General features: G+C 45.7%; 1 protein-coding gene across 4 annotated transcripts in view; it reads left to right on the top strand.

Annotated features, from left to right (window-relative positions):
* CCDC88C (coiled-coil domain containing 88C) overlaps positions 1 to 12,600 on the top strand; it is a 170,387-nt gene that overhangs the window by 98,388 nt on the left and 59,399 nt on the right. For 3 of the 4 annotated variants that reach the window (XM_068254580.1, XM_068254583.1, XM_068254582.1), the window contains 5 exons: positions 1,130 to 1,211; positions 1,646 to 1,804; positions 5,583 to 5,795; positions 7,681 to 7,825; positions 11,120 to 11,301. In XM_068254580.1, coding sequence (XP_068110681.1) covers positions 1,130 to 1,211; positions 1,646 to 1,804; positions 5,583 to 5,795; positions 7,681 to 7,825; positions 11,120 to 11,301 — 781 coding nt within the window. The remainder of the gene's footprint in view (positions 1 to 1,129; positions 1,212 to 1,645; positions 1,805 to 5,582; positions 5,796 to 7,680; positions 7,826 to 11,119; positions 11,302 to 12,600) is intronic. The other variant, XM_068254581.1, reaches the window with a different exon arrangement.

Raw genomic sequence — 12,600 nt, 5'->3', positions numbered from 1 at the left:
TGTTTTTTTTTTTTTTTCTTGGCTGATTGAACAATCAGATCATGGTTTGTATGTTTCCATTATTGGTGTCATTGGTTAGCGGTTTTCCACAGCGGATTGCTAAATGATGAAAAAGTGCATTGTCAACTTTAGTTCCCCATGCTACCCACCCCCTATCGTCCCTTCTACCACTGCCTATTGTCCCTTCTACCACTGCCTATCGTCCCTTCTACCACTGCCTACCGTCCCCTCTACCACTGCCTATCGTCCCTCCTACCACTGCCTACCGTCCCCTCCTACCACTGCCTACCGTCCCCTCCTACCACTGCCTATCGTCCCCCCTACCACTGCCTATCGTCCCCCCTACCACTGCCTATCGTCCCCCCTACCACTGCCTATCGTCCCCCCCTACCACTGCCTATCGTCCCCCCCTACCACTGACCTATCGTCCCCTCCTACCACTGCCTATCGTCCCCTCCTACCACTGCCTATCGTCCCCTCCTACCACTGCCTGTCGTCCCCTCCTACCACTGCCTGTCGTCCCCTCCTACCACTGCCTGTCGTCCCCTCCTACCACTGCCTGTCGTCCCCTCCTACCACTGCCTGTCGTCCCCTCCTACCACTGCCTGTCGTCCCCTCCTACCACTGCCTGTCGTCCCCTCCTACCACTGCCTGTCGTCCCCTCCTACCACTGCCTGTCGTCCCCTCCTACCACTGCCTGTCGTCCCCTCCTACCACTGCCTGTCGTCCCCTCCTTCCACTGCCTTTCGTCCCCTCCTACCACTGCCTATCGTCCCCTCCTACCACTGCCTATCGTCCCCTCCTACCACTGCCTATCGTCCCCTCCTACCACTGCCTATCGTCCCCTCCTACCACTGCCTATCGTCCCCTCCTACCACTGCCTATCGTCCCCTTACTCTCTCCACCCCACTCCAATAAACAGTACCCATTGCTCCACCAATATCTGTACAGTGCCTGTTTCCTAAAATGTCATCCTAATGATCGATTAGCACTCACTAAGGGGCTACATTGGTGGAGTGTGGGGATTAAAATCTCTGTTACGTATATCATCACACGTAGCTTCTAAAGCTGACGACAGAGAGTGATGTGTAGAATCCTTACCTATCCCGTATGTTGTGCTTTCTTGCAGGGAGGAGAAGTCGGAGATGTTGCAGGACACCCGGCATGAGGTGGAGCGGCTGAGTCTCGAGCTGCAGAAACTAAAGCAAGAGGTAAGTTCAGGCTCCACCCGGCCTCGCGTCAAATAGCCCCACCCAATGCCCTTATTAACCCCTTGTCCGCCATGCCAGTTCGTGTTGCCATAACTGTGTGGTGCTCCGCTGCCTGAACAAAACCAGCCCACATGGTCCATAACATGGAGGGGCGGGAATCACTGGGAGGGCGGGGTTACATACAGCAATATATAGACATAAGAAGTGTTTCGGATGCTGAAATGAGGATATTTCACATAAAAACGGGTGTCCTGAATAATGTACTGCATTCTGCTGTATGTTGTTAGTGCTGAGATCCTATTTTTGATGAGATTGAGGATGCAGGGTTCTGCTTTAATGTAAGTGCTGAAGACCTGTATTTTCTGTGGAGTATTTTCTGTAGTAGTATTTCCTGTATTTTCTATGGTAGTAATACAGCCCTGTGTGTTGTGCAGAACCTGCAGTTGGCGGGGGAGGCCCGGAGCGCGCGCACCTACCGAGACGAGCTGGACTCGCTGAAGGAGAGGGCGAGTAAAGTGGACCGGCTGGAGAATGAGCTGACGCGGTGCAGAGAGAAGCTTCATGATGTGGATTTCTATAAGGCCCGCATGGACGTACGTCACTTCCTCATCTCATTAATGATGGCGCCGGGAGCTGATCAGCTTCCTTATAGTGTCACGTTTCTGTTATGTTTTTCATTGATTCTAGATAGACATTAGTGCAAGTCCCCAAGTTTTGTTAACTGAAAAGAGGGATAAAACAAAAAAGAATCTTTATTAACCTAGTATATGCGTTACAATGCTTAAAGGACAACTGAACTGAGTGCTATGCAGGCTGCCATATTTATTTCATTTTAAACAATGCCAGCTGCCTGACTTCTGTGCTGATGCTCCGCCTCTAGTTCTATAAGCCACTCCCCCAGAATGAGCATGCAGATCAGATGCTGTGACTCTGGTGCGACTCCACTGGCTGCATGCTTGTTGCAGGGCTGTGACTCAAACACAACGAAAGCCAGAAGCTCAGTGTGACAGCCGGGCAACAGGCATTGTTTATAAGGGAATGAAAATAGCAGGCTCCATATTCCTCTAACTTCAGCTTCCCTTTAAGCCAGGGATTTCTAGCAGACTCTGATCCTTACTTTCCCAGGGAGGAGATTGAAGGACTTTAGTACAGCAGTGTGTAGCGAGAGAGCAGCCAGGAGGCTGAGGAGGGACAGACGTTTTATCACCAGTCGTTATCCCTGAGATATCTATCCGTCTATGGCCTCCACATTTCCTGCTCCATAAAAAGGTGCAGAGATACATTAAAATGTAATGGGGCCCTAGGTAAGGTGGTAGATTTGGGGTCCCCTGGTTTTTTGGGTAAGCTAAAGTGCAGATAGGTAAGAGAGGATGGCTGGTGGGCCCCTTGACTTCCTCTGGGCTCTAAGCACCTGCCTAGGTTGCCTGGTGGATGGTCCTGCCCTGAAGAGTGTAGTGTTGGGGAAGTTATAGGTGGTCGGGATAGATCTGAGGCCCCTCCCCCTTCCCTCCTCCAGGGTCCCATAAATAAGGCTTGTTTGTAAATTCCTTGCTGGGGAAGATCACATTTCTAAATTCCCAGCGGGAGAGGCCACTGAGAAATGTGATCTCATTAACTTTACATGCCCGGCGCTGCTATCACATTTCCCTGCAGGTAACTGAGATGGGCGGCCGATCCTGCCATCACCCCCAACGTATTGTGTGTGCGATGGAGCGCGACGCTGCGCTCTACAAAGGGGGAGGAGCTCCTCTTACTACAGCATCGCCAGTCATCCTTGAGGATATCAGGAGTGATGCAGCAAAAAATTGCCTTTTGTGTTAAATGTTGTTTACGAACTCATCTTGGTCATATTAGAATTTAGTGGGGGTTACCGAAAGGCTAGTTACTGCCTGAATGGCTACAGTCATGCATTGATCTGATGAGATAACATTTTAATAAGCTTGCAATGTCCTGAATTTATTAAAAGGGAACTGAAGAGAGGGGTATATGGAGGCTGCTATGTTTATTTCCTTTTAAGCAATACCAGTTGCCTGGCAGCCCTGCTGAGCCTCTGCCTCTAATACTATTAGCCATAGCCCCTGAACAAGCATGCAGCAGATCAGGTGTTTCTGACTTTAAAGTCAGATCTGACAAGACTAGCTGCATGCTTGTTTCTGGTGTTATTCAGATACTACTGCAGAGAAATAGACCAGCAGGGCTGCCAGGCAACTGGTATTGATTAAAAGAAAATAAATATGGCAGCCTCCGTATACCTCTTACTTCAGTTCCCCTTTAACCTCCCTGGCGGTTTATTAAAATCCGCCAGGGGGCAGCAAATACGTTTTTTTTAAAAAAAAAAATTCTTTTTTATGTAGCGAGACAATGTCTCGCTACATGATAGCCGCTGCCAAGCGGCATCCCCCCAGCCCCTCCGATCGCTGAAGGCGATCGGAGATCAAGAGATCCCATTTGAAAGAACGGGATCTCTTGGAGGGCTTCCCCCGTCGCCATGGCGACGGGGCGGGATGATGTCATCGACGTCGTGACGTCAAAGGGGAATCCGATCCACCCCACGGCACTGCCTGGCACTGATTTGCCAGGCAGCGCACGGGGTCTGGGGGGGGGGGGCGGCTGCGGCGACGCGTATAGCGGCGGATCGGCGGGTAGCGGCGGCGATCGGAGGTTACACGCAGCTAGCAAAGTGCTAGCTGCGTGTAACAAAAAAAAATTATGCAAATCGGCCCAGCGGGGCCTGAGCGGTGCCTCCCGGCGGCATAGCCCGAACTCAGTTCGGGCTTACCGCCAGGGAGGTTAAAGGGAGGTGAGAGGAATATGATATGAAGGCTGCCATATGCATTTCCTTTTAAGCAATACCAGTTGCCTGGCAGTCGAGCTGATCCTCTGCCTCTAATACTTTTAGCCATAGCCCCTGAACAAGCAGATCAGGCGTTTCTGACATTGTCAGATCTGACAAGATTAGCTGCATACTTGTTTCTGGTGTTACTCAGACACTGCTGCAGCCAAATAGATCCGCAGGGCCTGCCCGGCAACTGGTATTATTTAAGAGAAAATACATATGGCAGCCTCCATATTCTTCTCACTTCAGTTGTCCTTTATAAAAGCAACAAAAAAGATTCTTGATGCGAATGGTGAATGGAGCTGCAATCTTACAGCCATTCATTTGCAGCCCTTACTGTGATCTGATATGTCCTAGTTTAGCAAACCAAACTACATAATAGTTTTTTTTTTTTTTTTTTTTTTTACCACTTTCAGATTTGTGACATCACTTGTGATGTTCTCATTGGAGATACTCACGAGTCTCTGGAAATCTGATTGAAAGCCAAGTTTCCACTCTTGTGAAAAGTCATCCATAAGGACTGGGGCCCACTAGAAATCGCGGATCGCAGTCGCTGAGAGCTTTTGATTAGGGATGGTCAATAAGGTGCAAATAATTTCGAGTTGATGCAGGAATTATTCAGATTTATGCAGCTTGAAAATTGACCAATCGAGGTTTACCTTAGCAGCAGGCCTGGATGTACTTTACCGGAGCCTATAGGCACAGATGTTCTGGCACCCTAGACTCCGCCCTCCATGAACCTACAAACCCCCACCGAACAGCACCGCAAGTGTTCTGGCTGTCCCAGCTGTCACATCTCCCCTACTTCCCTTGCTCAGCCAGTGTTCTCCCCAGAAATTTTTTTCCAGCCGGGTGGCATGAAAAATTAGCCGGGTGGGGCATGATGAGAGAATTCAGGGCTGGGGCTTCTATGCGCAACTCCGCTTTCAGCATAGGAGGAGGAGAGCCGATGACAGCCGGGTGCTCCTCAAAATTAGCCCGGGTGGAGCACCCGGCTAAAAGAGCCTGGGGAGAACACTGTCATCCTAGGTAGCTACAGGTGCTCCTTAGTATTGCGTAGTCAGAAATACCCTCAATATTAAGTAGCTAGAGGTGCCCCTGACTCATCAGTGGAATGCAGAGAACGTGGTGAGTAACCTCTCATTCACACTTATCAGCACTCTGCATAGGGAAGGAGGGAGGCACTCAGGGTGGGGAGGCAGCCTCCTCTCCGTCATCAGGCGCCTGTAGGCACGTGCCTACAGTGTCTTATGGTAAATCCGGCCCTGCTCAGCAGGATTTGATTGGTTCATGTTTAAGCTGCATACATTTGCACACAAAATTTGCATAATTCTGCATCATCTTGAAATTATTTGCATCCCATTGACCATCCCTACTTTTGCTAGTAATTTTTTGCTGCATTTTTCAGAGTGATTTCCGGCACTTTTGAAGTGATTTTTTAATTTAATCCCAGCAATTGTACAACGATTGCAATTTGCATTTTATTTATTTTTGTTTCTTTGTTCCGGTTGGTAAAATGTCGTCCTTCATTGCAGGAGCTGCGGGAGGACAACCTGATCCTCATCGAGACGAAGACGATGCTGGAGGAGCAGCTGGCCTCGGCCCGGGTCCGCACAGACAAGCTGCACGAGCTGGAGAAGGAGAACCTGCAGCTCAAGTCCAAAATCCATGACATGGAGCTGGTGAGCATCCCTGCGGGTGGAGGGGTACACAAACCTAAATGGCTTAAAGGACAACTGAAGAGAGAGGTATATGGAGGCTGCCATATTCATTTCCTTTTAAGCAATACTAGTTGCCTGTCTGTCCTGCAGCTCCTCTGCCTCTAATACTTTAGCCATAGACCCTGAACAAGCATGAAGCAGATCAGGTGTTTCTGACATTGTCAGATCTGACAGATTAGCTGCATGCTTGTTTCTGGTGTGTGATTCATCCACTACACGATACATACATACATTACATACATAGACATATGAGTATGGTGGGGACTAGACTGTGAGCCCCTCTGAGGTACAGTTAGAGACTCTGAAGTCTCTAAAAAAATCAGTTTTTTTATTACAAAATTCACTTTAACATAACCGTACTACCTAAGCTGCCGCATCCCCACCGCTCTAATCTAACTAAATCCCCCCAAACTCTCCGGGGGGCAATACGGGCAGCGCTTCAGTGAGGGGCAGAGCTATGAGCCGCGGCTCTGCATCTCAGCGCGTCTGTCAGTGGCGGATCTCTGCCTCTCCTCCGCCCCTCTCAGTCTTCCTTCACTGAGAGGGGCGGGGAAGAGGCGGAGATCTGCCGCTGACAGACACGTGTGAGGCAGGGCTGCAGCTCATAGCTCTGCCTCTCACGGAAGCTCACAGGGCAGCAAAATCCACGACCAAGAAAGTCGTGGATTTTGCAGGGTAGAGGGTGGGGGGATTTAGATAGTTTACATCGGCGGGGATGCGACGATTTAGGTAGGGCTAATAGGGTAGGGTTAAAGAGGATTTTGTTATAACAAACGGATTTTTAAAAGACTTCAGTGTCTCTTTAAGTGACAAGACTATATATACTCTGTACAGCGCTGCAGAAGATGTCACTGCTATATAAATAATAATAATCCACTAAATAAAATCCAGACAGTTCTGGGTATCCGTAATATAACTGAATAGTCCACATTGCTGCTCACACAATCCCTTGCTGCATATCCTTCACTCATGGGGGGCTGGTATCCCAAAACTGCTCTCTGTAAATCTACAAACACATTTGACACATTTTTCTTATTATTTTCTTTGGAACTGTGACTCATGTACTGAGTTGTCCCAATGTCACTAGCCTACATTTTCCAGTCCCCCCACCTCATAGGGCAGAACACGTTCTACTATCGGGATCTGAGCAACGTGTCCGTACGGTGCTCATATGAGGGCTCGTTTCCACTGTAGCGGTGCGGAATCGCCTGGATTCCACCGCAGAAGAAATCGCATGCAGGTGCGGTTTTTTACGCGTTATTTTACGCGATTACGCATGCGATTTCGCAGAGGTTAGGCTATGTGCGTTTTTAACCATGTCACTGCCTGTGTTAATTTACATTGGTTCCTATGCGGAATCGCATGCGTAATCGCGTAAAATAACGCGTAAAAAAACGCATGCGATTTCCCTATTAAATACATTAGCGGCGATTCGCATGCATTCCACTAGCAGGCGAATTCGTTGGCTCTTTTGTGCGTTTTTTCACCGCTCATAAAAACGCACCACGCAAACGCTACAGTGGAAACAGGTCCATTCACTTGCATTACGTGTGCGAATCTGCATGCGTTGGGACGCATGCAGATTCGCGATAGTGGAAACGAGCCCTGAAACTGTCCATCCACTCCCAGGTAAAAGTAGGCACACCGTCTAGCTTCTTTGTATACATCCTTAGCAGAGAGGGCTTTTATAAAGGAGATACTGAGAATCCCCCATGAGGCGATGGACTGGTCCAAAACCTGTCAGATCTTTCAGACTTTTACTGCCTACTATAAATTAATTTATAGCTCATTTTACTCCGATTGAAATTTAGATTTTATATGCATGTATTTTAAAGTTGACATTTTTTTCGTGTTAGTGGTTCTTTTAATTTTACTGCCAATGTTTTCCTGAAGGCCTTTGTTGTGTTGCCAGGACCGTTTCTCGGATAAGAACCGTATCGAGGAGCTGCTGGAGGAGAACATGGTCCTGGAGATCGGCCAGAAGCAGAGCATGAATGAGTCTGCGCAGCTGGGCTGGGAACTGGAGCAGCTCTCCCGCAGCACGGATCTGTCAGACGGTGAGTGGCGGGAACACTGTGGAATGGTGGTGCTATGTGAAAAGAGAACCACAAGGGCTGGTGTTTCTTCCTGCGATATATCCGGCATAGAGCTCAACTGAAAGTAGGGCCGGCGCTACCATTAAGGCAAAGGAGGCAGCTGCCCCAGGGCCCCAGAGCTTGTAGGGGCCCCCAGTGGCTACAAGAGGAAAAAAAAATTTCAGATCGACCTTATAGTTCTTGAGAAAATCGATTTTAAAGTTTCAAAGGAAAAAAAATACACATTTAAAAACTAGCCGACTTTAATGGTTAATAGCAAATCCACCTTAAATTCTGGAAACCCTAAATTTGCAGGATATGTTAAATAGATCATTGGGAATAAGAGGAAAAAACAATTTTTCAAAAAGACCTTATAGTTTTTGAGAAAATCGATTTTAGTTTTTTGAAGGAAAAAAGTATACTGTTAAATGCGGTAAATGTCACTTTTAGTAGCAAACCTAACGGTAGTGTAATTTTACATGCATCAAAAGAAAGAGCAATACATTTCCTGACGGGGTTTCCAGGGGGTCCATACGCAGCCGCAGCGCTTTGGCCAGGGATCGCTATACAGCCGCAATATGGCTGTATGAAGACCCCTGGCATTTTTTTCCTATTTTCCCAATTTTTTTTTTTTATGTTTAGAGTGTGGGAATTTTTTTAAAAAAAATTATGTGGGGTCCCCCCTCCTGAAACTTTTTAACCTCTTGTCCCCCATGCAGGCTGGGGTAGCCAGAATGTGGAGCTCCGACCGATTGGGGCTTCAAACCCTGACTATACCAGCTGCAAAAAAGGTCCCTTAATGCCAATTTTTGCTCCGGGGTATCTGTTTGGGGGGCCCCCCAGGTTTATTTTGCCCTGGGGCCCCATTGTTGCTTAAACCGGCCCTGACTGAAAGTGCGGAGTGTTTCTTTACAACCCTGAAATCTCCCCATTGAAGAGGACCTGAACTCATAACTTCCTCTCTGCTCTAAAAAATACACAACAGCATAATCGCATTTAAAGAGAGCCCGAAATGGTAGGCTACCTGATCCAGGGGGCTGAGCGGATCAGGTAGCCGCAAAAACCGCCGCTCCTGTGGGCCACAATGGCCCTCTTTCACTTTCATGACCTCTAGGTCACAACGCTGCAAGGAGAGATTGATTCTCAAGTGCAGGGGGGGGGGGCAGGAAGTGAGAGCTGTCCAATGGCAATTCTGGAGACCCTGCAAGAACGGCCCTGGTGGGTGGGGACACAGAGGAATGTCATGAGGCAGAGAACATGCCTCTGTGTCCCATCTGCCAAGGCAGCCAGCTGACACGGCTGAGAGATCAAATTACACTTGTGATTAGTCGCAGATAAGGGGAAATTAGACAGGCTGAGCTATCTGAATACAAACAGGGTACATTTCTCCATTTTCCTTCTGACCTGTGAAAGAGTTCAGGTCCACTTTAATACGCGGGAATAATGCTTCCTGGTTACCGCGCACAAGTCTCTTCGTGTTCTGGGTCACGTAAGGAGAAAATGGCAGATTACCCAAACTTTAACCCTAAAGTGTCCTGAGGATTTCCTTTCTGAAACCCCATTGGCTGAATTCTCAGCGACAGATTAATTGCAGGGCATACCAGCTGGTGGACTATGCGAAAGTCTGCTGAAAGAACGCTAAAGAAACGTGAGCCCTTATCGGGTTTCTATTGTGCTGCTGATGCTAATTAGCCAAACCTACAGTAACAACAAAAGTTGGCAAAGGAGTTAACAGTGTGATCAGACGCAGCACAACAGCGCCCCCTGGTGACCATCCCATAGTCTGAGATTTATGTATGTTAGAGGTGGTTATCCTGAGACTTGTGAAATCTATAGAAAGTTACTACTGTTTTGTTCTGTAGGGATGTAATCTGTTATTTCTACAATCCTTCACTTCCCCTTCTCATTCTTTCTTTTCTTGTTACTTGTTATCTGTGATTTTGTATTCCACCATCATTGTTTGGGTCGTCTGGGATGAATATAAATAAGTAGATTTTTAAATTGGAATTCTACTCACAAAACATTTCAGTAACTACTTAGTTGCATAAAAGAACATTTGAAATCATTCCCAAGCATTCTATGTGTAAAAACCTTTTTCACATTTTAGAGCAGTACAAACTTTCGATCTCTGGCTAATTGGCAAATGTAACCTTTGCCTACAAGAATCTCTGCTTGTGTCTTTACTCTGTCCTTCTCCTCCTATTCTTCTGCAGTGACTCTGCTGAATAGACCCATCACCCTGGCAACAGCTGAGGGAGGGAGGAGAAAGCAGAATCAAGACACAGGCAGAGAGTAATGCTGCGTACACACTTGCGATAACAATCGTTCGTAAACACCAATTAACGATCGCTCGTCCGACAATTGCATAAAGTTCTTTCCGTCACAATCAGAAGCGATCGTTAAGGAGAGCGAGGAAAGTGCAATCATTGCACGAGCGAATTTTCCAACAAGTTGGATCCTATCGCGCGATCATCGCTGTTAAAGAAAGGTGTGTACAGCAATCGTGCGAGAACGGTCGTTACAGAATTAAGTGTGCAAATGTGCATATAGCTGGCACCTACGTATTTCCGGTGTATTGTGTTTGGTAATGATCGTTCTGTGAGAATTTTGAAAAAAAAAAAAAACAACAATCTTGCTGTTAATCCAAATGTTTTGTAAAACATTAATTACGTCATATCCGTGTGCGCACGCAACCATTCTTCACTGATCGTTCGTTTCTGCAATAACAACAATCGCTGCGCTACGTTCTCAGTTGCCTAATTTGCATTTACTGCTTTGCTCATCCAACTATCGTTTGTCACAGAACCATCGTTCCTAACCAACGTTCGTTATCGCAGGTGTGTACGTACCATAACTCCTGGAGGATAATAATTACATTTGCCAATTAGCCAGCTATAATCAAGCCTTATACTGCTTTCTGCAGTGAAAGTAAATATTTTTTACACACAGAGAATGTGCGGGAAAGCTTTCAAATGTTTTTATGTAACTAAAATAGTTACTGACATTCTAGTTTTGTGAATATTATCCCACTTTTAACTTATTTCAGAGTTTGGAATTTTTGGCTTGTCTGTTACACTTGTGAGTCTTTTTTAATTTAGTGATTGGTGGATGGACATTAGTGTACAATAAAATTTATAAATAAAGATTAGTTTCTTTTGCATATATAGTCTGCTGAATGGTTTATTGATGTATATAACCTCCCATAATGCATTTGTGCCCACAAGTTGGTTGGTTGGTTCTCTAAGGTGCTGATTGGGCCTCTTTCGTGTTTAACAGCCAGGAAATCATTTGTGTTTGAGTTGAACGAGACGGCGTCCAGTCGTATCCTGAAACTGGAGAAAGAGAACCAATCGCTGCAGAGCCTCATCCAAGAGCTGAGGGAGGCCTCCATTGGCCTGGAGGAGAATAATCTGAGGGGCCAGGAGATGGAGAAGGAGAACCAGCAACTCACCAAGAAGGTGAGATATGAGAAAACGGTAGAGTAACCAACCTGTCTGACTCTGAGAGAGGCAGATTATGTGACCGACAGATCCAAAGGCAATGGTGCGATCACATGGTCATGCACAGGAACCGCCCTTAAGGCACAACTATCATGAAAAATTGTAAGATTTAATATGCATAAAATGTACATTTCTTCCAGAGTAAAATGCTCTATAAATTACTATTTTCCTCTATGTTGCTATCATTTACAGTAGGGTGGTGAAAATCAGACAGATCTGGCCGGTTTTGGACTAGTCTATCTCCCCATGGAGGATAATCCATGATTTATTTATTTACAAAGCACTTACTGATCTGCATTTGCTCAGACCAACTGCCAGAATAGTGTACAAACGAATAGGGAAGTTGACTGACCTGTTAAAATAGATTGTTTCCATTGACTGCTTTTTTTTTTTTTTAAAGTGCAATGGTAATCCTGATGAGACATTTAAACATTTTTCACAATCCTGGCCTTTTAAAGTGGTCTGAAAGCCAACATTTCTACTTTGTTCTAAAAGATTCCTCTCAGCTTGAAAGCTACTAGCCCAGAATTCTTTTTTTTTTAGCAGAACATCACTGAAATGGTTAAACAAAGCACTTTGTCCTGCTACAATGTATCTAACTTTGACAGCTTCAATATATTTGTTTACATTCCAATGTTGATACAATATGTGTAAATTCTAACAGGTGAAAATGAGCTCTCAGACACACACACAGTTCAGCAAAGCTCATTAGAAGAGGTTAATATAGAATAAAAAGCAGTTTGAATAAAATGCAATGCCAGCTTTCAGGGTACGCTAAACTACACTTTGGAAACTTGTAAATTGCAAACAGACTATATTACTTATGCACAAAAGCAAATATAACTGTATGGGTAATACAAAGAAGGAAAACCCATTTTTATTGAATGTTCTGTCGGAGTTTCAGACCACTTTAAGGGGAAAAAAAAGGATTTTATTTTTTTCACAGCTATTATTAAAGCAGGCCTTTTCAGTTTATTGATTTGAATAAAGTTCGAATAGCAGAAGCTGGGTCATTGGCGCTTATAAGAAAAGTTGAGGTAATACATGGATAAATTAGCATTTATAATGGTGAGATAGGTCACATAGCATAGAACCACATGAGAGAAAGAAAATCTATCCTATCAGAAAATCTAGCACATATGTGCAAGGTAAAAAAAAATATGAAGAAAATACATATTTTTTTAAGACTAGGCATACCCAAAACAACAAGAATAAAAAAACAAATTAAAAGCAGTTTTAAAAAATCTGCTTTAGGTA

This window comes from Hyperolius riggenbachi, chromosome 9 (genome assembly GCF_040937935.1).
Source record: "Hyperolius riggenbachi isolate aHypRig1 chromosome 9, aHypRig1.pri, whole genome shotgun sequence".
NCBI lineage: Eukaryota > Metazoa > Chordata > Amphibia > Anura > Hyperoliidae > Hyperolius > Hyperolius riggenbachi.
The sequence above is the reverse complement of the archived record's forward strand: the minus strand, read 5'-3'. Positions and strand labels throughout refer to the sequence as shown.